The sequence below is a fragment of the Gavia stellata genome, chromosome 12 (assembly GCF_030936135.1).
Source record: "Gavia stellata isolate bGavSte3 chromosome 12, bGavSte3.hap2, whole genome shotgun sequence".
Lineage (NCBI taxonomy): Eukaryota > Metazoa > Chordata > Aves > Gaviiformes > Gaviidae > Gavia > Gavia stellata.
The window spans coordinates 24,966,869-24,993,176 of record NC_082605.1 but is presented as its reverse complement, the minus strand read 5'-3'; the positions used below and the strand labels follow the sequence as shown (position 1 = coordinate 24,993,176).

Here is a 26,308-nt window from a genome sequence, read left to right as displayed (position 1 = left end):
AGGCGCCACGGGCTCCGCCGCGGCCCAGTGAGGCGCCCCGGCCCGTTCCCGGCCCGTTCCCGGCGGGGCCGCCGGACTACAGCTCCCGGCAGCCGCGGCGCCGCCGGAAGCGCGGCCCGGTGGCGGCGCGCAGGGCTTAGCGCGGGGGATTTGGACTCGCTGCCGGCCGGGCCGGGGAGGGCGTCAGGCGAGGGTCGGGGGGGCCGCGCTGCGCCGCGCCGCCATGGCCCTGGCGCTGCCGGTGCCCGAGCCGCTGTGGCCGGCGAGCCTGTCCCCGCTGAAGGTGCGTGAGGCGCGGCAGGGCCTGCTGCCGGCGCGGCGGGAGGGAGGACGGGCGAGATGGCGGCCGGGGTGTCAGCGCGGCGGCCGGGGAGCGTCCCGCGGGGTGGCCCGGCCTCAGGCGGAGCCGCGCCGGCACCGCACCCCGCCCTGCACTGCGAGGCGCGCGGCGGGCGGGGCGGGGGGGCCCCCCCTGGCTCTCCCCGGCGCGGGGCCGAGCGCCGGCCCTCAGCGGGCCCGAGCTCGGCGCGGCCCAGCCGCGGGGCAGCCTGCCGTAACGCCCTGCCGCTGAATCCGCCCTCGCCTGATGCAGGCGGTCTACCTTAACCTGTACTGCGTGAGAACATACAGCGCAAGAGTGCGTGGCTGGAAGCGTGGCTCGCCAGCGTGCCGTGCGCCTACCGTGCCCCGCCGCCAGCTATTCGGTGACCTCGGCTTTTCGTTGCAGGCGGTGGATGACTTGTTGCGCTGTGGGATATGCTTCGATTACTTCAGCATTGCGATGATCATCCCACAGTGTTCGCATAACTGTAAGTGCGGCGCAAGGAGCACGGTTACTTCTCGCGCTGGAAGTGCTGCGTGTAAATGTCTTGCTCTTGCGGGACTCATCCCACCCTACTGTCTCGAGTACCGACGCAAAACTGTTACTTCCCGTCCATTGTAAATCTCTGCCTCCTGTCCTGGGACTAACGTATTTCATGGAGGGTCAATTAATACATCACTGTTGACTTGGTGGTTGCAGTTTAAAGTTACTTGAGTTTTACCAAAAATTGCACCAAAACAGCAGTTTTAATAAAAATTGCTCGAGTAGGAGCCAAGGTAAATGAGGCATTTGTAGCAAGTCAATAAAGGGGCAGTGAGGTCATTCTCCCCTCTATCCTGTGACTTTGTGGAATTTAGAATTAACGTATTTCATGTAAGCGCACCTTGCCATACATTCCAGGGAGTACAGGGGTGGCTGGGATGGGAGCGTGTCTTGGCCCCATCACTCCATTTAAGCCTGACTTGTCATTCAGTTGACAGATTAAGGCAGACAGGTAGGGCTGAAGAAGGTGTACTCAGAGAAATTTTGAATGAGTGGTTTGGTCTTCATATATCTTTCCCAGGAAACACAAGAGTGGAGAATGACTTTGTGGGCCCTATGGGCTGGCAAAATCCTCTTGCACCTTGGCCAAGTGATAGAAAACTACTGAAAAATGTCCTCAGAAAAGAGTTTTTTCCTTTAGAGTTTTGGAGACAAGTCATCATTTGACTATTTATTATTTACTGGCATGTAGAGCAGATACGATCGGTCCTTTACTTCCTTTAGAAAACATGTAGCTCTTCTACTTGTGGCTTAGCCAGCAAGGACGTTTGGCTCTGAGGAGCTCTTTTGGATGAAAGCTGTGAAGCAGCCAGCAACCTTTGTCCGTGCAGTTACGGTTGCAACCGTAAAACACAAACACATGTCATCTGGATTAATGCACTTAAACACCACCTATTCCTACAATTCTTCATTTAAATATCTTTCATAACATCTTGAGGGTGGAACAAAATGCAAAGCTGTATGGCATAGAGCATTAAGTGTTATGAGCTAAAATTTTCCGTGCTGCTCTGTCTGCCTCAGGTTGATATCTGTTGGAACGTGGTAGCGAAGTGGTTTGCTGAAAGTCAGATTAGGGGAAAGTACATTGCCTTTTCTCACATTAAAATAAATGCTTATAATTGTTTTGTTCAGAAACTATAGCACTTCCTCTTCCTTACATGAAGGAGGACATTATAGTTTGGCAATGGAATTTAGTTTAGCTTGGCAAAACTATCACCATTGAAAACAGCATATTTATGGTGGGGAGCACTGGAAATTCTCTACAGTAGCTGGTGTTACAGCCTGCCTGTGACACAGCTGGGTTCAGAGGCCCTTAACTTCAGAAAGAATCTGTCTCCCTTCTTTTTTCACTGATTACACATTGAATTTCTGCCTGCAAATTGCAGCAAGCCTAAGTTTTCTACAATAAATCAAGATTTCTTGAAGTACTTTCTACTCGGTTGTCTCTGTATAATCTCTCCAGTCCTCTGAGATTGTACAATTGGAGCAAGTAGCTCTCTGCCATTAATGAGTAATTATTTGTGAATAGATGAAAATGAAATACTTTTGCTTGCAAAATTTTTTTCTGTTTCTCTTAATGATCTATTACAGGGCTTCTAGACGTCTCTATAATCAGTTTGCACCTATAGCCACTTGAAATTCCTCCTCTGCTTGTTCTTGGGTGACTGAGAGCATTCAATAGCTCTCTTGAACAGTAGTTGTTTAACTTCTGCAGTGCTTTGGATTGTGTCTTAGTGACAGAATGGGTGTGCCATTCGTATTTCTTTCACATCATAAAAGCGGCTGAAGATGGACATCTTCTGTAATACGGACATCTCACCAGGGGCAGAGTGAATTGTGGCCTTGAGATTTCTTATGCTTTCAGTCCAAGAGGACAAACTCAGTCAATTCAAGCTGAGGTGGTTAAGAGGTTATCAGTGCCAGGTCTCCTTCTTGCTGCCTGGTGGGCATGATCGTGGGCTCAGGGTTCTTAAAATGTGCTGCTCTCCTGAGGAGCCCAGGCAGCTGGAACCAGCCAGGGGATGGTGGCAGTGGTGGTTGAGGATAACTCAGCTTTGCGTTCTGCTGCTGCCTCGGTCAGGGCCCCGCCCTCCAGCAAGGGATGAAGCTGGTGCTGGGAGCTGGTGCTGGGAGCAGCCGCCGGCCCCCGTCAATCTGCAGTGTGCCGAAGTCAGAGCCTTTATCCCAAGCAGAGCTCAGTGAGAGTGCAGCCATGCAGCCCTGTCCTGGGGCCAGCGTAGCTTGGAATGTGGGCAGGGGAACCTGGGGCTGTTTGACTTACTCTTATAGAAGTGGCTATAGCTGTTGGAGGGAGCTCTTTTTTGTCATCCAGGGTTTTCCTTTCTTTAAATCTGTATTGAATTACTACTATGCTTCCAGCTAAGCAGGCTTCAGAATTGCTTGCTCACTTAAAAAAACACTTATGGTCTTCGATGTGTGGTGTGTAAATTGTGGCTTTACTGACTTTTCTCATGCCAGGCTTCTGTTATTCCTCTTTCTTCTCACAATCTTGCTACTTCCAGTTTAAACTCAATAGAGATTGTTATTTGCTGGCAGTGACTTGTATACTTCCACTCTGTCGTTACCATTAAGCATCCAGTGATAGTTGTCAGATTAAATTCATACTTTGGGATTCTCTTCTGTATACTGAAATACATTGCTGTGGCTGAGTCTTAAAATTAGTTTGGTAGATGCAGTTTTACAGGTGGGTTTTGTCTGTCGGTGCAAATGGAAGTGAACTTCGTGGCACCGTTTAATTCTTGGTGTGTGTGCTGTCTACAGCAGCCAGAGACCTATTTTGTTTCCCCAGGAATGGCAGGCTGAGACCTGAGCCGTGGTGGGATTAATTCTCCCGTAGGAAGAGGAGGCGAGTGGGAGAGAAGGGATGGGGACTGGGAATTGTGACGCTGTTGTCTTCTCTGCACGGGCCCAGACCCAGCCCTAGGCACAAACGTTAAGACTAAGAGCTTATGTGATTTATTATCCTCAAACATGCTTCAGCTACACTGGCTATGAGCAGTGATGGTTGCAAACATAGGTCAGTTCCATTGCTTACTGAAGGTGACTGGTTGTCGGATGTTGGCAGGCTGGATCTGTAAGTTGGTTCATATTCATTCAGTTAAAGTTCATGTCTTTTTTTCATGGATTCCTCCCCCCATATCACATCTTACTGTATAATGTAATTTTTGAGTATTCAGATGGATTTGTGGTTTTCAGTGTTGAATTAGTGCATTAATGCTCCTGCTGCTTTTCGGACTCCTTCACAGAGGGTCTTTGAAATATATCTGCGTAGGTGGCTGTTGCTAAGTGTGTTAAGTGCTGAGACTCTGACCAGTAATGATCTAGGACGTGAATGTCTGTTTTGCTGGAGAGTGATGAAAGTTTTTACTTGAAGTGGTTATGAAAGCTCATAGATAAGTAGAGAAAGTAGAATAATTTCAGGAATCTACTGCAACAAAATTAAGCTTATGCCATATTTCACCAAAGAGTCTATTGAAGCATCCTGTGATGATGATACGACTTGCTTTTCCTGGGAAACGTTTAAGCCGTCACTCAGTTAGCGTTCCAGTGCTGTTTCCCATGCTTTTTAGCCTTCTCCCTCAACAACAGGTTGGTGTTGTTTTGGAAAGGGGAAGAAACACCTGGGAAAAACAGGGGATAGAGAGTTTGTCTGGGGCCATGCAGGAAGATGAAAGTGATCCGACATTAGTCATGTCAAAAAAAAAAAAAAAAAGCGGTGGTGGGGGAGTGAGCAGCACAAACACACTGCTTTTAGTGGTGGTAGCAGACCAAGGTTTTCTTGTCCTGCATTAAAGAAACAAAAGTAAACATCTGCTTTTGACAGAGGGACTGAGGTTAAATGTTGAAAGATGCTTGCATAAAATACGGATTTTTTTTTTTTTGCTACAACGGTAATCTTAAGTCTGTGGGAAAATGGTGTATTTTCAATATTGATGTATTGTGGAATAGTTTGCCTGTATTGTAGAAAAAGAAAATATACTAGTAAGGATGTTGAATTGCATTTGGAAGAGCGCATGTTTAAAAATTATGCATTTCCTTTTTCCAGATTGTTCCCTTTGTATACGCAAGTTTTTGTCCTACAAAACTCAGTGTCCAACATGCTGTGTGGTAAGTGTTTTTATTTTCCTTGGCTTGTTTTTTATTTATTTTTCTGTGAATCTCAGGAGCTTTTCCCTTTGGACTATGCTAAATAATTAATTCTGGTCATATATTACCACCTTTCCTTTTGGTGAGCAGCTCTTTGGGCAAAGTGTGGTGCTCTTACAACTGGAATTCTCCTGCTTTAGAGCTATTCTTCTTGCCAGCATAGGCAGAAGTAGATGGAGCATCAAACCTGGGTTTTGGCTCACGGCTCTGTATACGATCTGTTGCGAAACATTTAACATTACTTCCTAATTTGTTAAAATACACCATCATTTAAAACATGAGTGCTGAAATTTAGCACTTAAATTTTCTGTGATTGAGTGGCCTCGCTTCCTGTTTCAAGGAATTTTTAGAGTGTCCACAGACCACATAGACCTAAAACTCACTGACTACTGCGTAGCCTCTTTGGGGATGAGAAGACTACGTGACGCACCCAGGAGAGGAGGTGTTTGCCATGAGAATTTGGTTAAATGTAAAAGGCACTAGAGGCGGGTTTGGCCTGTTCTGCAGGTGGGTGATTATTACGATCTGACTTGAAGGCCTTTTTTGATTAAAGAACACAGAATGCAATTTATTCTAGGCCTTAATCTAACTTTTCATCTTAAGCCAGCTGGGCTTTATTGAACTCCTAAAAATGGTGGCCTGCTTAAAAACAATGAATGGCGCTTCAGGAATATTGGCAAAATAGAAGTAATTTTCTTCTGTGTTCCTAAAGCATGACCCAGACTAGACTTTTCAAGACTGGGGAATGGATCTATCTGTAGCTTTGCCAGGTTTTAAACATTCAGAAAGTGCAGACTGCTTGATGTATGTTTCTGAGGAGTATATTGTACTACCACCTTCTTAAAAATCACGGGTATTGATATGAGCAAGACTAATAAAAGCTTTGTAAAAAAGAAGAGCAGAGAGAGACAGCCAGAGAGATAAAAATCAGAAATTGTTTAAAAAGAATGTATTGAATGCACAAGGCCATCTCATAATTCATATTTTCATTCCAAAATCACTCAAAAGATTAGTATTTCCCTTCATCAGTTTTCATGCCTTGTTGCTTAACGTTCTTATCACATTCATGGGATCCTTGGTTTGGTTTTCAGAATAATTAGAACCGGGCCACAATAAAGCATTTTTGGAGACTGGGTACACTGGATTTTGTTGCTTTAGCTTTATGCTTCATTTTTATCTATTACCTATTATTTCCCAGACTACAGTTCTTAAGCACTTACTTTAGTTTGGGATATTTTTCAGGAAAAAAATGTTTACACTTTATGCATCTTCATTCACATAGCAATTTGGGGGGGGGGGGGGTGGTTGAGGCATAGATCCAAGAAACAAATTATTGATCACTTCAACATTTTCTGGGTACCTGTTGTTTTCACTGCATTTGAATGTTTGGGGTTTTTTATTTTCCCCTTTTTCTTTCTTTCTTTCTTTCTTTCTTTTTTTTCTTTTAATAGGCAGTCTCGGAATCTGACCTGAAAAATAACCGGACATTAGATGAACTAGTAAAGAGCTTTAATTCTGCAAGGTATACTGTAATTTTATTAATACAATCTCTGGTTTGGCAGCTGGAAAGGCATGTGTGACTTTGTGTGACCAGGCCCGGAGTCCTTGTAGAGGAGCAGAGCGAGGAGCAGTGTGAGGATGGAGTGAAAAAATTGTGGTGTGACAGAAACGCTGTCAAAGACAAATGTTTATGCTTTTGGAAAAATCCTACAGTTTTCTGGCTGAAGGTTACTGTCCACTCAGGTGATGTGTTGGGGTTATTTTGGTTTTGCTTCTGGTTAGCTGCTGTGTAAGTTACAGTCTCTTCCAACATGTAGGAAGTCAAGCAGATGTGCCGGGATTCTACAGGGAAAATAATGGTAATAAAGATTTTCTAAGATTCTTCCTATGTGTGCAGGGGAAATTCTGAATAGAAAGATTTTGTCCAGTGGTAGTGGTCAACTTGCAAGAGAATTCTCTTGGTGAAGTCATTGGATGGGAAAAATGTAGGTATTGAGGGACCACAAATGTGAGTTTTCCTGGATAAGAAAAGTAATGGAGTATTGGGCTTTCACCTGGATTTCTTATCTACTTTTCTGTTCATTTTTAATTCATTTTTGATCGCCTCGTGCCTTTGAAAGACAGGAACAACAGAATAAGCACCACTTGGTGAATGTAGATACATGAGACTTCTTATATTATGTCTCTTTTCTTTTGGTTAAAAGCAACCAAGTCTCTGTGACTTGCTAGGTATTTTGTAGGTGTTCCTGTGTCTATGGGAGACAAATACATGATCATCTTTTTCTCTGAAATGAACTTGGAGCTTGAAGTCAATGAGATTCTTGTCTTCATAAGCGATAGGAAGCACAGTTCAGTTTATGGCTTTGTTTCTTGAGAGAGTTTCTCTGTGATGAAGATCAAATCTTCTGTATGACCACTATTAGATTGAATTGATTTTATTTGAAGAATTGAAATTGTACAGTTTCATTATTTTAGCCTGAACTCTATCTTTGCTGCTTCCTAGTGATAAACGGATTACTATTTTTTTTGTTTTTTGGCAATGTCTAATTTTGTAGGGAACAAGTAGTGCTGACTTGGATCCATTATGGTATTGAATCTAAAATGTTAATTTGTTTTGACTCCTTTAATGGATCAGTATAAATCTTACCAGTCAGAGTAGTTTAATAATCTTTCCTTTTGTGACTTGGAGTTCAATCAATTTCTCAACATGAAGTTAGATCAGTAAGACAATAACTGTAGTGTCCTGTTCTGCACTGGGTGGGGAGTGAGGTGGGAGAGAGCCAGTGCTGGCTTCTTTCTGGATCTCGGTGAGGAAGGCGCAACAACAAATGGCTTACTAAGATAACTGCTTTAATAAGACAGACTCATAAGAGGAATATAGATAGTGAGTAAATCTTGCGTCACTTCAGATGCTGGGCACCCCGTGTTCATGCCTCTTAGCTTGGGATCGTGTTTACTCTGCAGATGGTCCTCAGTTTGAGGGAGCACTACTTGCCTGGAGAGTCTTACGTGATACGAGTATCATTAAAGCATAAGAGCATTGCTGGTTTCCGCCCCAGCGATGTTGGTAGAGGACAGATCTTCTGTTTCCCCATCTCCTTTCCCATCTGCTTTGTTTCCTTTTTGCCCTCCCCGACACAAACACAAAGTCCAGGGGTTGATTTTTGAAACCTGCTAAGCTCTTCCAGTCCATCCTGACTTGACTTTTGAGCCTCAGGTAGTTTAGTGTTCATGAAAATTAGGCCTTAAATCTTTTCAGTATTTCACCAAATGCAAACACATTTCTTAAGTCAGGCCTGCAGGGAAAGAAAATGTTAATGTTGGTAGTACTTAGCAAAGTAAAAGCTGTGCTCCAAGGTCAGTGTGTGCATGGAATGGAAATAATTCTAAATAGACTGGAGTGCTGATCCCATTTATACTTCTGCTCAATATTTAGCTCATGCACGAGTGTGCAGAATTGGAGCCTTCATGATAATTTATGCTCAGTGTTGCCTTGGGAATCCTGCTTTCTCCCCGTAGAAGTGGTGGACTCTGATGTTTCCCAGTAGAAGTGAAGGTGTTGTGTCATTCATTACAGCCCATTAATGTTACATTCTGTGTGAAAGGGTAGAGGAGCAGTTTTGAATAGGCTTTAATAAGTCTGAATTCCCGTTGTCTGCCCTTGTGTTCTGGTGCACACGAAGATCCTGAGCAGTGGAGGAGTTAAGGGAGCGCATTGCTCGGATCAGTCGCGCTCATGTCAGGGTGAGAGCAACCTTTGCTCAGCTTTCTCTCTGCTGCTGTGCTGTACTTTGTAGGCAGAATTCATCGCTCTGACCAGGTCAGGAGAGCAAGATGGGGAGTGCTGTCTGTGCCATCTTTCCTTTACGAACAACATTTTTATCAGTTGCAGTGAGGCCACTGTCTTCCAAAATAGTAAGTGTAAAGCTTTGGGGTTGTTTTGAAATTAATTTCATTGTCCTCTAATAAAGAGATTATTTTGATAAAAATGGTCAGTTTCTGCGTCACCTAGTTAGAAAATTTAGCAATGGAAATTAGAATTCTACTTGCATAAGCAGAAAACTAGTCCTTGCTGAAAATGATCTGTGGTTTTTTTCATACGTAGGGAAGAAAAATATGTTTTTACTTTCACAATTATACCTTAGTTTCCTAATCAGGGTTACCTGACAGCTAGTGAGTCAGAGGTATAAACACGTCCGCTCTGAGTTCTTGAGAGAGCAGGTACTGTCATTTCTAATACACTGACTAAACTTCCAGGAGGACTGCAGAAGGAATCTCAAGGAGAGAGACTGTCCTTTAGTACAGTTGGGAGTGTCCTGTGTGAGCTGTTCCTTGGAAGATTCACAAACCCATCTCTTCCCCGGTATTTATTTATGTGGAAGCATTAGATTCCCACCTGCTTTCTCTGCTTCGTAGCTGCTTTGGCAAGGGAGAAGTAAACGGACCATAATATGGGAGCCAGGATCTCGATGAAGGAGGACACTGCAATTCTTTTTGCAGGTCTTGCAGATCTGAAGAAAAAAAATTTTGCAAGATGTTTATACTGTTATTAAAGCACACCTGGCAGAGAGAGTGTGCTGTATACAGCATATTAACACGACTGTCCATTTTTAGTTAAAGAAGCGTAACTCCCTGTCCTAACCTGAGCCAGCGACTAAAGACGATGGGTCTCGGAGGATTTGTGTAGTGGTTATAACAGTGCATGTTAGAACTTGCTAACATCTTGTTGATTCATCTTTCAGCCTTTAAAGGGTGCCTGTGCTCTTAAACTGAGGTTTTTCAGCTGTAATGCATTTACTGCTTTTGTGCCAGGAAGGTAAAATTGTATCTGCTAAAGCCTTTCGGAACTGATAGTAGTCTGTGTTAAATTCTTAAGAGTATAATAGAAAATGTTGAAAACTGCATGCAAATCACAGAGCTTTTTGAAAATTGTGTTGTCCTGAGGTTTACCAGTAGAATCAGTTTCTAGGTGAGCCAGCCAGTCTGGCAATGATAGAGGGTGGACTTCTCCATCACCTGCATGCCTTCTCTTGACTCTGCTGTCCGTCTCTGAGTGACGGATGAATCTTCCACTCTAGTCATGCCTGTCCGAATCGCTCCAATAACAACTATCAGAATTCCTGTGAATAATGAGAAATTTGAGTAATTTGCTCTGGTCTTGAGGCAGGGGAGTGGCAGTTGATAAAGGTACTGTCGGAGAGCCCAGGGCTGTGCAAGGGGTGCCGGCGGTGCTCCAGCTCTTCCATCCCTGGGGTGCCTGGCTTTGGGGTGCCTGGCTTTGGGGTGCCTGGCTTTGGGGTGCCGGTTGGCGGGGCGCAGGTCCGGCAGGGCCACTAGATGTCATCACACGCCGGTGAAGCTGCTCAGCGGGCCCAAAATTCCGTGTTCTGGGAAAAGCCAGTCTGGGACTTCTCTCCTCTTTTGAATTTAGTACTAGCATTTTCTGTATTTTCCTGCCAGAAAAAAAAAAGCATACAGAGATTTCATGTGTGTTTTGGCAAACAAGTTTTCATATTCTAGTCCTAGTGTTCTTTCCATTGATTCTGTGCCAAGATAAGATCCCTTTGGAAAGTCTATTCAGAAGTCTTTATCCTTCAATATGAGGAAAAACTCTGTATGATTATTTGTAGACCAATGGTGTAATTAAAGCAACCTTTATTATGAACTTAGTGTTAGGATAGGTTTTGGTTTTTTGTATTGTTTTTCCAGTTTTCTCTCTCTGTTTTATACCAGACCATATTTTATTGAGACAGCTGTTACTACAGAATCTGAAATTTATGTTCAGAAAATGTCTCTATTTTGGCTGTCTTCATGCAAATATTAACAAGTTGCATTTGAAATGAGATGGTCTTTCATCTGAGTAGTCTGTCTTGTCAACTCTGGAGCGACTCTCCTGAGTTCAGAAGTCTATCCTTTTGTACAGGACTCATTGTAAAAATGCCGAGCTTTGTGCTCTGAGCCTTTTGCTGTGTGTCTGCTGCCTGCTTCCGCGGCCTTCCTCCCTCCAGCTCTACCTTCAGCCTTTATCGGGCTTGCTCACCTGCCCCTTGCTGGGGTTTGCAGCCTGTCTCGGGTCCAGGCCCACCTCCAAACATGCGTTTTGGCCTGATAGCCTTCCTGAGGGATAAATCAGACTACTGAAGTCTCTCCTTCGGAGAATTTGAGGTACTATAAGCTGTACTATTGTGATACTTCCTGAGAAAGGAATGTTGAGGAAAAGATATACAAAACACTCTTCAGTCTGGTGAAAAGATAAACTGATGTGATATTTGACTTCTAGGAGTGTTGTCAGCTAATGGGAACACATTGGGAAATACACTTTAGCTAGTGAATACCTGTTGTGGAAAAGTAAACAGACATAACTGGTGCTTACAAATAGTAGAATGTCTTACTTTGACAAGAGGAGGAGCTCTCAGCAATAGAAAATGCACTGAAAAGATGAGGGAGATCAGCTGCACTCTCTATATGAAGACAGTGAATATAGGCAACTGGCTAATTGTTCAGATATTTTTGCCTTTTAGGGCTGTATCGTTTTTTATTTTATGGGAAAATTAAACTGATACGATGCCAAATTACTGCATTTATGGATCTATTTTATGTTAACTGAGTCATGCAGAATTTAGCTTGCTGTAGCATAGGATGCTGGGCTTTTGTGTAAAAATGGTTGCTTAACAGCCAAAAGAATAATATGATAAGACTATGTTTTGACTTTGATTAGCTACTTTAATGGTAGGCTGCCTGTATGAAAAGCTGGGGGAGCCTGAAGAAATAGACCTTTTTTACATAACCGAAAGATAAATTCCGTGTTCAAAAAGGGGAGAAAAAAGTTTAAAAAAAAGTACATCTGTGGTAGAACACCCAGCTGCATCCTTTTGAGGATTAAACTTTGCCTAAGTGTATTAGGAATAAAAAGCAACTAATTTGTTTGCTTTTGAACCTGATAGTAGCATAAACCATTTGTGATGTGACGAGTCTTCTGAGGCTATAGTTTGTTACCTTTAAGTTGAAGAATACTGTGCATTTATCTGCAGTAAGATGAGATACTTTGTCTGCCAGTTATTGCTGCTAATGGCTGTGTTGAGCAGCGATACATCGTCAGACCTTTCTGATGCTTCTGGATGAAATATACCCCTTGTAAACAGCAAATGTGAAGCAGGAGTGGGACTGGGCTGCGTGAAGGCACTCTATTTATGTTCCTATTAACTGGCTCCTGAGTTCCCCGTGAAGTTGATCCTGCGCCAACAGTAGCTAGACCATTCTGTGTCTGTGTCAGCTGGGGAATTAACCTCCTTAAAAACTTCCAGTCCATATCTAGGCATAAGCAGGCAGAAAAACATAGTTTTGCTGCCACACTTAATTGCACTTGTTTGCACTGCAGAAAGTTAGAGTGTCTTGGGACAGATGTGAATTGCCACTGACAGATGTGGTCATTATATCCAGTAATCCAGGAAACTTAAACTCCAACTTGGGCTTCTGAATCTGGCTTGAATATAACCAGTGCAAAAGCGTTCAGTGTGCTGAGCTGGTTGTTCTGGTTGTTCACCAGGAACCTAACTTAAACTAGTATAATTGTGGGGTCACCTGGTGACGTATGTATCTTTTAAAAACATGTTTATATATACAGACAGTTCCTAATTAGTTGCCCTTCTCAGACGTGAAAAATCTTTATCTTAAAAAACTGAAAAGTCTTCCAAGTAGTTACCCAATGCTGAACTGTCTTCAGCGCAGTATGGATTGGGGAGGTGGAGGCACAGGGGCACGTGACGTATACCGTGCCTTTTGGTGTGGGGGCTCTTAGACTCCTCAGCATCCTCAAAAGGTATCCCTGTTCCCATCCTTTCCTCTTTGTGTTATTCTGCTATAAAGAGAAGCGAAAGGGAGGTCGTCCCTACCCTGCTTAGCAAGTGGGGACAGAGTATCTCTAAGAGGTGAACCCATCTCCTCCAGTTGCTATTAGATGCTTCATTTCCTTTAAGATTTTCCATTTTTTGTAAGCTGTCCCAGTTTGTCAGAGCTTGTAGATGGTAAAGCTTTTTTTGTAATTGCCTTTTTTTTTGGGTAGGACTTCTGAGGATGCAGCAGGCTGGGGCTTGGCAGGGGGTGGTTGTGAGAATGGCAGCAAGTCAGGAAGAAAGCTAACAAACACCTGGGCAGCTGTGCAGGCTTTGCACTCTTGGAGAGCTCAAGTGAATGGTGTGCAGGTTGCCAAGGGCTGATGGAGTAGTGAATTAAAGAGGAATAGGTTAATGACTGCATGTGTACTTCTGCTGGCTGTTTTTTGGCTGGATGATATGAACTTTGTTGTGACCCTCAGATTGTGGAGGACTCTTGTCAAAATAGTAGTGGGTAAGAGTGGGACATGTGGTTTGTCCATCGTTGACGTTAGCTGGGAAAGCCTTCCCTCCACCTGTGATGATACAGGAGTGAAAGTGAACCACAAGGTATGCGGGCAGTCTAGACAGCTGCATTGCTATGCTGTCTCCCTGCCAAGGATGCAGTCTCTGGCTTAATGTATCTTAGCTCGAGCTGTATAAAATACATGGTAAAATAAACAGGATTCTGCAAAAACCCCTGGGGCAGGGGTAGGAATAAAACATGTCTTTAAGATCTTACGCAATTGCCTGAGTAGGACAACCGTGACTTTGTAATTCTTTGTATTGCCTCAAAGCTAAAAGTACTAGTGAGACAGACAGGAGAATGAGCCTTCTGCTGCTACCGTGTTCCTACCAATAAAATACAAGTTTATTTCTTTGAAAAGAGACTTCTGTTTAACTCACATCTTGACATTTGCTAGCCCTGAGGAGGGTAGGGAGTGCAAGTTGGGGGTTAAAGCATATGTAGATGGGTGGTAAACGTTCTGGTGGAGACTGAGGTGGGCTGTTCTTGAGGGCGGTTATGTTTTTCCCTGTACCTTATATTAGCAAAGAATGGAAGGTTTGCGCTCTTTGGCTGATCATCGATGAAATGTGACCGAAATAGTTTGGATTACCTGACACAAAATCTCAAGAGCTGACAAGCATGCAGTTATCTCTTGGTGGGGTTCTGCTCAGCTGGGTAGGCAGTGAGTGGCTGTACTAAGGACACCCACAGTAAGGAGGGACAGAAGGAATATGACAACGCTTTCTGCTCAGCTCGTTGGTTTCAGGAGCCTCTGTCACAGCTATGTGATGCAGTGCTTGAAGTATGGTCATCTGTCATCTTCAAGTAAGGGGGAAAACTTTTTGTTCTTTATTGTGTTCCATGTGATGTTTTGAGAGACGTTTTATTACGTTTGCAAAATGTAATTTATTTTGTTTGAAAATCGGGAAGATAATTCTTAGATTCTGCAGAGCGTGATGAGGCTTAGCTGGCATGCTCCTGCTCCTGGTTTGCGTGGGCTAGCCAGTTCCCAAGTGCTGCATGCAAGCAAGGGGGAGAGGGAGGAAGGAAGGGAGGAAAAGCTCCATCTGTTTTCATTCTGGTTTCTTCTCAAAGAAAAAGCTAATGCTGTCCAATGTCGCTAACGGCATGTTGTCTTCTGGATGCTTCTAGACAACAGCTGTTCCAGTTGGTCTTGGATACTCCACTGATTTCATCTCCATTGGCCTGTAGCAGGCATTCAGCTGGCAAAAGCCACGTTAGGAGTCCTGCTTCTTGGCCAGTTTTAAAAGAAGAGGTGCCAGTGATTGACAGTTTCTTGAGAGAGGAAAAAGTTTGCACCTCGACAAATGCAGATGGCCTGGCAGGAACAGATCAGAAGATTTTCAAAACTGAGGAACACCATGATGTTTACAGCAGTTCTGCAGAGGTTGATGGTAAAGCCAATGAAGTGGGATCACGAGAGAGTTCTGAGTGCACCAAAAGTCATGAAAAGCCTTCTACATCTGTGGTAAAAGTAGTCAAGAAAGGTGAGATGCTTAATTTTTGTTTTTGTCCTGTTCTCTTCCCGAAGTCCGTGGCTATGTTTGGCTGTATGCATTAGAGCACCTTCAGTACGTGGCATTCATCTCATTTCTCTGCATTGTTCGGATCTGCGTTGGCATGTTCAGATGCTTCCCGTTTAACTGGACTATGCTTCATTCAGATTACTGCTTATGTGGGACAGCTCTGCTACAAGCATATTCTCAATGAGGAATTTTGGGCTGATGCCGAGTAATTAAATGGAGTTCAACGCTTACAGATTCCTTTGCTTTGAGTAACAACTCTGAAACACAATACTTGCACAACAGACTTACTCAGTAAAAAATGAAGTAATTTTCTCTTCTCCTTCCCCTTAATGACTAAACAGACAACATCGACATTCATTCTGCTCTCATAGCCTTAAGTAATCAGAAGCAAGATATTTTATAATGTGTTTGTTATTTGAGGGGTACACCCACAATCAAAATTATCATGGTTTCGGTTTTCTTAATATTCCTATTCATACAACCTCCAGAAGAAAGTAATCTGCTTTATTCTTCTGTAATTCTACAGTGTTAAAATTTAATTTATTTTGAAGCATGAAAATGCCCATTTATATGAATCAACTACAATAAAATGACAGAATCCTCTTAGGATGGCTGCCATCATGTCAAAACTATTGACCTAATTAAAAACCTAAATTAAAATAAAAGACCATGTAGGAGTAAAACAGTGATTCTTATTAGTTCCTATTTATGTGTTCTTTTGTTTAACAATTTATTCAGCTGGAACTCTGAAGTTCATATTTATTCATTAGCTGGGTAAATACTGCTTAAAGAGGTAATACAGCCAGAAAAGTAGCCATATGAAAATGGCATCAATTTAGCCAGAAGTTACATTTCCTAGTTTTATGCATCAAACTTGCTTGCATTAGTAATTTAAAACTCATATGAAATTTTACTGCTCATTTATTTTTGAGCAATTGGGACTTTCACTTGCTTACCATTTTATGACCTTATTAAATCCTCGAGCATGCGTTACATTGAAATTATTTCCACAAATGCAAAATAGTTGGTCAAACAATATAAATGAAAGACTTGAAATGAGGCAATGCTGAAGTGGTTTTAGTAAGTATTGTTTGTTCCTGTGTTAAGAATTGAAATGTTAACTTCAAATACAATAATAGACTGCTCGGAACTATTGTGGTATGTTACTGTCCCAACTTTTTTTAGCCTTTGACTAGAATATGATGTCATGGGAGTCAGGAATTGCAAAGCAGTGTTACCAGATAACTCTCTCTCAATTCCCACAACATTTCAGTGTTTCTCATAGGTTGGTTTTTTTGTCTTTTAAATCAAAACCTACTTCCTTCATACTAATACAGAAAATGTCAGTTAAAGAATCTCTTTGTCATACTGTTCATTTAGAGTTAGCCTTTTGTTTTTGACATAATGTGATTGCTAAAGACAAATACTTTAAGTCTGTGTTTTTTGACTGTCTTTACAGGTAATGTTTGTAGGTGCTTCTTGAAAACATGATGCAAGAAGATTTCTGGGTTGGGTGGGACCATGCTATGGGGCGTTCGTGAGCCTCTGAGCCCAAGTCACAAAATCTAGTTATCTGTACTAAGAAATGAGTATGAGGCATGGTTGGATCATAGGATTCCTGTGAGGCTGAGTTAACTCATGTATTGACAGTCCTGTTGAGAGCCATAGACTGGGAACACTATGTTAATATGAATAAAGTTTGTGCTATATTGTTTTATCAACATGAAGCAGCTTCCTTTATTTAGGAGTGGAATACTGCAAAAGTGAAAGACATTAGCACGGAAATATGCTTATTGTTTATATTAGCCCCTAGGTTTCTGTGGAGTATGTCTGTTATTCTGGATTTTTATTAAGAGATTTCATTCCATCTGTCTGCAGGGAAGATGAGAGCCATTCTGACATTACATAGAGAGGGAAATAAGTGTTCTGGAATGAAAATGAGAGTGAAAAATGAAGATTCTGGATAGACACACCAGATCTTTTTTAAAAAAATAAATCTGGAATTCTGGATTTTCATTTTCTTCAATCAAAAATTAGTTTTTCAGATGAAAACATTTGCTTTTTGCTATAATATATATGTTAGTAAATTCCTTCTTCCTTTCTTTCAGTGGATTGTCCTGTTTGTGAGGTTGCTATTCCAGAGCAATATATAAACAAACATCTGGATAGCTGCTTGACAAGAGAAGAGAAGAAGGACAGCCTCAGAAGGTAAGAAACAACTCTAAGAACTTTTATATGCATGTAGCCATTTTTCTGCACTGCTGAAATAAGAAATATTAGTTGATGAATTATAATACAGTGGATTGTGTTTTTCTTGGTTACCCGCTGTATAGATCACTCTAAAATCACTGTATAAATATGATAGTGGTGATTTTCCTCTCTCAAGAAAGTATGTGGATTGCCAGCAGAACTCCTTTTTGGCTTTTAGTGGCAAGAAAACACTGGACAATGTTTTAAAGAACTCAACACAGGGAGTAAAACTTAGTCTGTACATTATTCTTGTCGCGTTTCTGCTCACTAGCATTAAAATTCTATTCAGATAACACTCACTACTATTTTTCACTTGGTGAATGAATTGCTTACCTCAATTCAGATGGGCCACAAGACAGTTGTTTCACCAGCTGTCAAGTTAAAAAATAAAAATTACACCTTACTCTGCTCACTGTGGTTCTTTTCAAGTTGCCCCAGTCAAGGTTGTTTCTTTGAGATCTCAATTTCCGTAAGATTAATGCATGCCTTTGACTTTATTCCTCCGCCCTAGAATTTGTGACGGTCGCCACATTCACATCAGAAGTGTAGATTTCAGTTTATTTTACTTACTAGCATAAATTTAGGCCATTATTATTTCTAACTGATCAGACTTAGGAACTGTGAGGGATGTTTGCTGCATGTGGTTTTACTGCATGTTTGTATTTCCAACTCCTCTGAACCTTGAATTAGAAAGTAAATTTATGTTAAAGCTCTTATTTTGCCCAGTCATTCTTAGAGTGTGATCTATAAGCTAAAGGGCTTTTGAAGATGAATAAATGGTAAATTAATACTGAAATCTGATGTTACATTTTAATTTTCATTTGGGATGTTTTCAGTGTTTTCTCTGTTCTTAATGAATGGAAATAAAAGGCAGATCTTTCTTTGGTGTCAAGCCCGTGTCCCTAACAGAATTTTAAATTTTGCTTACTCTATCTAGACTGCTTGGATCTTAAAGTATCACGCAAGATACTTCTCCTTAGGGACTGGCTATTATGTATTAAATGCTGGCTTTTTGTCAATGTACTTATTTTACGGCAGTGTTGTTTGGGTTTCAGTAACAGCACATCTCTAGTTCTTTTCTGAGGAATTTTAGCTCTGTTTATTCTCAAATTAGGAGCACATGGCATGCTATGTTAACAGTTGAGCAGTGTTTCAGCGGAACTGATAATTTAGTCCCCAAAACCTGCACAGGAGTAATTAGAACAGGTAATTGTATGTTCACAAAGAACACCACATTTCTCAACGATGGGGAAAAAAACCTCACCAACATTAAGATTCGAAACTGTTGTGAGTTGTTTTCATGTAGCTGTCTGCTCGCAAATCTGTCATCACTCTTGTAAGTCATGCTGCTTGTGAATTACAATACATACAAAGCTTTTTCAGGACTTTCAAAGGTTTAATTATTCAATGAAAATTTTTATATTTCCCAAAAGAATCTGAAAAGAGTCTTTTTCCGAGAAGTGTGTTGTGGTAATGCATCTTTTTTTGCCAGCTAGGCTACAGCGCCTATCTGAGAGTAAATGAATTAATGACAATTTTTGTGTAAGCCTTTTTTATTATTTTTTTTTTAGCTTTGAAATTTATTTTCAATGTGATAAGTTGAAAATGCTGAATACAGTTTTCAAATAAGTCTCTTGCTTTCACAATGGAAAGCTGATAACTTCTCTGTAATTCAGAGCAGTGCAGCTGAACTTTATTTTGCTGCAGGAAGAAAAGTGTCTCTAAATGCTGTTCTTCTATAACTAATAAATTATTTAAGTTGAAGATGAGCGAGGCAGTGGATGGATTTTGGTACCTTTGTTGGCTCGTTTGAGTGTATTTCACTAGGAGGTGTAGGGAAGACTGAGCTAATTTGTGCAGAAGGAAAATGTTCTGCTAATTTTAGGTGACAAAAGTTGTAGTAGGACTTGAATTTTCTATGGCATTTTCCTGTAATTAAGAGGTTTTCCCTAGTTATGCCAGGAACGTTGAGTTCTTCTGACATAAGGCAGTGTGAAGGAGTAAATTTTGGTTTTAGATGTTGCTCATCTGAGAGCACTATTAATTCCCTTTAATGTCACTTTCTGTATTACCAAATTACCCTTCTGTTAGATGGGAACTACAGATTTGCTTTCAGGTGCATGACTGTATCTTTTTCAAAGTAATTTTCCTAGAAAACTGAAAAATCTCCTAATTCAAGTTTTGGCTTGCAGTTTTAATGCTTTTAAAACTTCATCAACCGATTTAGGTAAGACAAGGCCAGTACTTAGGTGGAAAACCTGTGTTTCAGCAGTCTGAATCCAGTACACTTCCTTTTGAGTTCAGAGTGAATGGAGGCTTGAGCCTGATGAAGACGAACAATACTGTGTTTGCTGATGTGATTTCGAAGCCTTTGCTGTAGATACTAAAAATGGAGCTGCAGTACTTGTTACATGAGCAGTGTTTGTATTATTTCCTAAAGAAAATCAGACTAGACCTATTGCTTTCTGCATGTTTGAAATTTTCTTTGTGGTAGATGGAAAAAGTGTTCTGGCTTCCTCGAGCTGTTGCTGTTGCATCTGTGATACCCTGTGTAATTGGTTGTGTGCCTGTCATGGCTGAAATTACTCTTTCAGGTTTTTCTTACCCCGAGTGGGTGAAATACCCTGTAAAAATGTGTGTCAGTATTTTGATTTTCATAGGAGTATTAATTAAAAACAGTTTGTTTCCTTTTCCTTTTGCAGTTCTGCTCACAAAAGGAAGCCTATGTCTAAAGTTGTTTACAACTTGCTCTCTGATCGTGATTTGAAGAAGAAACTAAAGGAACATGGTCTGTCTACCCACGGGACTCGACAACAGCTCATTAAAAGACACCAAGAATTTGTGCACATGTATAATGCTCAATGTGATTCTCTAAATCCCAAATCAGGTAAGTTAGAAATTCTAGGAAAGTTGTTACCATTGCAAACTATTTGTATGCATTTCTCCTTCTCTTAATTCTCAGGGTAGGCATAAGGCTGGTTTGAATATTTGGGCAAACTGGAGCTGGAAGAATTTATCTTATATAAATAAAGATTAATGCAAAAAAAGGAAATTTAATGAAAACCAGAAATGTGTTGCTATACTCTGCAAGTATCCAGCAAGGATGTAAATTTGTGTCGAAATTCTTTGATACTTCCTGGCTTACTAACCCTGTTCTGAAAAATGTTCTCTGTTTTTATTGACTTTGCTTTTTAACGAATGCCTCCAAATTAGACTCCGAGGCTTTTAGTAAAAAAATTGGAAATACCTGAGGTTCGTAGTAAGTGAAGGGATTATTAATTTATCTTTTGCTCTGAATTTGTTCTCTTTCTCCTATACTCTGAGACTTTTATATTTTTATTGGATTTAATTTCAAAATCTCCTTTTGGAGATGATAGGTAGAGGTAGAATGAATTAATAAGAAAGTGTTAATGTTTTGCTGGAGTTTATATCAATTTAGGTGTTTCGCAGCAATTTGTACAATTAAACTCAGACTATATATAGCATTGAACAGCTGTATGGGATAAGGAGAATATTGTGTTTTAGTCTCTAATGTGAGTGCCAGATACACTTCTTTCAACAGCAGTCTATTGTTTGCATGTGCTCAGTCTGGATGCTTGGAAAATGCCAGGGCTGGAACCGGGAGGATGAGATCCCAGTGGGGTATTTGTGCTGCCTAGTTTTGTGTGGCCATTTTTTAAATTTTGAATAGCACGTATGAGCTGGAGGGAGAATTGTCCCAGCTCATCTTGTTATATTCTATTTTATACAAGATGAAAACATGCATCTTTTTTATAGATGTCATTTGTCATCTCTCAATTCAATTCTGCAAGTGATACAAGTAACAGCACAACTACACTGGCATGTGTGGGTGAGAGATAGACATCAGATTTATAGTTATTCTTTATTTGATTAGAAGCTTATAGCAAACAGTCCTTTTAAAGGAATTTCTAACAGGATCATGTTCTGATACTACTCTCCTGGGAGCTGCACAGCTGTTAGTGTCCTGGAAATTCTCATCTAGCTGGTATTGTATTTTCTGCACTGGTTTCAGGATGTAGCTTGCTGTCTGCTAGGTCTGTAGCGTAGGTCAGTCCTGCTGCTGGCAAGAGCTGGTCTCAGTTACTTCAGAGGTAGAGAGATGAGAAATATTGTTTCTCACCCTCAGTTTGATCTCTTTAATCTTCATGTTTACAGAGAGACTTAAGTCCGGAAGCACAAGCTCACTATTTATTCCAGAAATTGTAAACAATTCTGAATATTTTTGTGTGTATTGAAGGGCTCAGAAACTATTTGGACCAGTTAAATTTTTGGTCTTGCTGGCAGCGGGGCTGTCGGGAACTGAATGTGCGGGCAGGGCAGGGCAGCGCAGGGCATTGAGCTGGGTGCTGAGGAGCTGCTCGTGCAGAGCTGGGTTCAGCATCTCTGTGGGTCAGACAGCATGCATACCGCTGCAGGCGCACAGCGAAACTTTACAGCTAAACTTCTCATTTGCTGTTTGTTCCTTATGTATAACGTGATACTTTGGGGCCGAGAGTGAGAAGTACCCTTTGAGAAGGCTGCCAAATTTAAACACAGTAAAAACCACTTCATTTTTCAGTTATCACTTAACAAGTTTGACAGTATAGGGGAGTATTTATTTCAAGTGAATATTAAAAGCTCATATGTTAACTGCATGCACACGTGGTTTTATGTGTGATCAGACAGTTGGAAATACTGAATATCCACAACTTCTACTGTGGCATTTCAAAAATAAAGTATGTTTTTGGTGTTCACCTCCTTTATTAAACAGGCAGTACCACCAGCTGTGGTGCTTTTTGAAAAATAAAGTCAGTCACTGAGGACTATAAATATGAATTTAGCAGCCAAACTTTAGGCTTCTGCTTTTTGAAATCTTGATTTTCCCTTGCCAGCTCTTGGCTTGGATTGTGGGAGCAAGTGTATGAGAAAAGCGAGTTTGCAACCAACACTATTTGCTTTTTCATTTTGCTCCTTTAACCGTTTTAAGAACTTGACTAAGAAGGTTAAGTGCCTAAGTGATTTAGGTGCCAAGTGTCACCGCTTAGTTTGTGCCTAAGAACTTTGGAAAATAAACAGATGCTTTCAAAATTTGTTCTCTAGGACTTCAGAAAGTTTCTGGGATGAGGACCGGCACACAGTTAAGATCGTGTTTGACTTCAGCAACGATAGCGGTTTAGGAAGTTTGTTGTTTAAGTCTGCAAGAACAGTGCTGGCATCAGAATTTCACTCATGCTATGATTTACGTTAACGTTGGAAATTTACGTTAACGTTGGAAATTTACGTTAACGTTGGAAATTTACGTTAACGTTGGAAATTTAATTAAATGCTCTCAAGGCTTCTTTCTGAGTTCCCTCAGCAGCAGGAGCAGACATAAAGCTGCTGTAGGTCATGGAGGTAGGCTGTTGTCTTATGGCTAAACAGCAGCGGAGCAGTTTTGAAGTAAAGTGAGGAGTGGGCTGGTCAGGAGCTGTGGGTGCTCCGGATGAGGGCGAAGGAAGGGTCGCAGGGTTGGGCGTGCACTGCTGCCCTTACGTGTGAGAAGTGGATGCTGGTTCGACTGGAGCCTCATGTCTGCTCAAGGCGTGCTAGAACTGATGCTGTGCAGAACAGGTGGTTCTCTGTTACCCTTTAAAGTGCTGGGAGGTACTTGGCTGTCAGAGCGATTCTTCACTTGATGCTTATGAAGTAGCACCAAGTCGCTGCCTGCGTTGTTCATTCAAGCTAGCTAAATGAAGAGTTTCAGTGTGCTGCAGTGTACTTTTAGCTAGTCTGCCCTAAATACTGCAAAACTTCTATTGAGTTCTGGCTCAACACCTATTTATAAAGGGTGAATTATTAAACTAGCACTTAAGATGCAGACATGCATTTTCAGCGGTGGCAGTGAACCTAAGGTCGCTATATAATACTAATAGCTGAGCTTCTGAGGAAGCACAGGTGCCAAATTCCTGGGTTTTGCTTAAACCAGTTTTGAACCGGTTTTATTCCTTCACAGCCTAATAAGCTGCTTGTTCTCTGCCTACTTTACTGTCTAGTGAAAGTGTTTGTTTTAATAAATACCCATAGCTACCTAGTAGCTCTGTGAAAATGGTAAGTGCAGAAACAGATTTGTAAATGTCAAAATAAACCTGCATTGCTGTAGTTCTAGTTAAAACGTTAGCAAACACAGTTATGTCTGTTTATATGCTTTTGAGGTGTCTGACTTAATCGTTAGAGTAGGTTGTAATTCATCTTTGGAGTATGGGTTTTGGATATAAGCCTGCAGACAGTTCTGTGTTGCCTTGGAAGGTAGTCCTTGGAGGTAAAAGTAAGATAAACAGTAGATGTCATTATTTTCTCTTCCGTTTAAATATACATTATAAAATGGAAACTCTTTTTTATAAAAGATATGCCTGTGTGCCACAGAAACACTATAGTATGCTAATATGGTTTGAAAAGACTGCATTTTCCCATGAATTTAATGCAAAGGAAATGAGAGCATCGGCCCAGGAGGTGGCTGAGAGCCAGCTGCCGGCAAGCACCGCGGGGCTGCTGCAAGGCGCCTCGGCCAAGGCCCACGGCGCCCGGCCCTGCCTCCTGGTCCCGAGTCTCGGGCACTACCTCTGCTGCTTGGCCGCTGCAGATGGGAGCAGTTCCTCTGCATGAGCAAACACCCGCTGAGCAGTGGTGTAAAACCATGCCACTTGGATTTGCTGGGGATTGGAGTCTGAGTTTTCACTGTTGGCGAGCTAATGCCAGTTTGTCTCCTTGTGATTTTAATTCGTGGTAGTTTTGTTCAGTGCTGTTACATCTTTTTATTTAACAGCTCCTGTTTTAGTGAACTCTTTCTTGTATTTTCAAACAGTTGCAGAGGTTGTTAAAGAGCTGGAAAAGAACGAGAAGATTCGGGTTCAGCTTGAATTTAATAAAACTGGTGAAAATGTAAGCTAATTATCTTTGTTCTCAAAGGGGGGATGGCTAGGAGAAATTGCAGAGTGGGCACTGAACATGTTTGTCTATCACTTTACTACGGGAATTCCCAGGTTGCATGTTGGAATTTGTGTATACTGTCTTATAATCAACATGATCTTCTCATAACCACTCATTTGTCATGGGCAGTTCTTCGCGTACTGCTGATGTTTCTATGTCCAAACCATTTAAGTAGGAGCATCTTTTTGATTGCAATAAAAATTCTTGAGAAATGTTCTCCTTGGTCATATTGGAGGATTCTGACCCTCCATGGCAGTGTGGGGAATATATTGCTTCCTAGAATTCTCTAGGATTTAGCTAGCAAATTCCTTGCTTCCATATCAGCAATAGTGCCTGTTCTTTTCCCATGACATATGATACTTTTGTGACTTTTGGAGCATGTTTGTTGCACAGTATTAGGAAATATTTTTATGGTCCACACATGCTGGGCGTTATATGGGGTGGCTTGGCTTAGTCCTGTTGACTTTGTGAAGGCAAAGCAAGACAGCATGTGTACGTACTTTAAATATATATTACTGTCTGTGAATGAGATAGTAAGAGGTGGTGGGGGAAAAACAGATGGCTGATCCTTCTACCAGTTTTAAGTCTCTACTTTTAAAGTATGCAGCTTTATCATCCTTTTGTTTCAGTAAATAAACATTTGTGTGATTTCTGTAGAGCTTGACCTTCACAAAGGACCAGACAGAGGAAGAAATAGATGAGATCCACACTGATTATCGTAAGTAATATGCAAGTTTCACTTCATTTTGCTTTTAAATTCCCCTTCTTTTCCTTTGTACTAAAATATACTCACAAAAGTGATGCTTTTCATGTGTGTGTGCTTCCCCCGCCCCCCATTTAATAAATCAAAGCTGGAAGTTCTCAGTCTCTGTTAAGCACTGATGTTTGACGAAACTCACTGCCAGGGCTGGATAAGATTGAGATGGAAGCTGATTGCCTCCGTAGCAGATCTCTGTTTGTGCACTTTCTACTTACCTCATTAATGGTCCTCTTATGTTTGTTGGACATACAGAATAGCAGAGTTTTTCTGTCTCCTGTGCTGGGTGTGCGATGCGTAGTTGTACGATTTCACAGGGAACCCTCAGGTGGAAAGCAGGACCAGAACTTCTCTGAAAGGACTCCCTGAGACCCCAGCAGTGCTGGGCGTGCGTGCCGGCCATATCCCGTCGAGCTGCCTGGGCTGCTGGCTGTCATGTGGAGGGGGAGCTCTGTTTCAGTGTCCTGCTATGTGTGAGATTCTCCATGCAATTCTTATGATGCTGGTTTTGAACAGAAGTGCAGTTGTGACTGCGGTGAAAGCTGATTGTACTTTGCTTGTGAGATTTCACCCTTCCTTGCCCTGGATTTTTTGGCATGTTCTGTGATAATAATCTGAATTACTCAGAGGTTCGTGTAAATTGATTAATTAGTTTGCCAGTCCTATATTTCATTAAAACTTGGGCTTGCAGCATATGAATCTGCGTGTATTAAGTCACTCGCTGATTGTTAAACAAGCAAACAAAATAACCCAAGCCTGTGAACAACGAGATGCACTCCTGAGTATTTTTATACATACAGAATTTTCTCAGCTTCAGGTTTGATATTGTTTTCTCCCTTTTTGAGGTTCTGGGCACTGTATGATTTCTGCTCTGCAGGCAGCTCTGCTGGCTGCGAGCCCTCCAGGAGCACCAGCCTGGCTCAGGCATTGCTGGACCACTCCAGAGGGAGGCATCTCTGCCGACAAGGAGTGTGTGGACCTGGCAAGGTGGGGTGAATGCTGGCTGTCTTGGCCCTGTACTCACCAGCATACCCAGTAATGCAGATACTGAGTTTTTCCATTACTCAGGATATTCCCTCCTCCCCTCTACTCTTAACGATTGGACACTGGCTTTATTTAAAATGTGCCTGCATTCTGGGTGGTTGTTGGTCTTCCCGAGTCCTCTAACTTATCCTGTAGCAGATAAGTTTGTATAAATTTACTCTTTCTATATGTTATTTTTCTAGGTTTGCTGTCCAGTGCGGAGTGATATTAACTGACAAGCAATGTAACCACAGTAGTTTATATTTAATATGGCATTTCCAAAATACTTTATGGCTGCATGTTTCTTCAACCGTGTGTTTTTTTACACTTCTACAGTTGTCAAACAAAGGGGCC

General features: G+C 41.6%; 1 protein-coding gene across 2 annotated transcripts in view; it reads left to right on the top strand.

Moving 5' to 3' along the window:
- Nucleotides 1–223: 223 nt before the first annotated feature.
- The window catches only part of RAD18 (RAD18 E3 ubiquitin protein ligase), a 62,980-nt gene continuing 36,895 nt past the window's right edge, over nt 224–26,308 (top strand). Inside the window, exons 1-9 of one of the 2 annotated variants that reach the window (XM_059823341.1) lie at nt 224–283; nt 728–809; nt 4,932–4,993; nt 6,484–6,554; nt 14,564–14,919; nt 17,067–17,166; nt 19,911–20,095; nt 23,975–24,126; nt 24,832–24,892. In XM_059823341.1, coding sequence (XP_059679324.1) covers nt 224–283; nt 728–809; nt 4,932–4,993; nt 6,484–6,554; nt 14,564–14,919; nt 17,067–17,166; nt 19,911–20,095; nt 23,975–24,126; nt 24,832–24,892 — 1,129 coding nt within the window. Of the gene's footprint in view, nt 284–727; nt 810–4,931; nt 4,994–6,483; nt 6,555–14,563; nt 14,920–17,066; nt 17,167–19,910; nt 20,096–23,974; nt 24,127–24,831; nt 24,893–26,308 lie in introns of those variants that run through there. The other variant, XM_059823342.1, reaches the window with a different exon arrangement.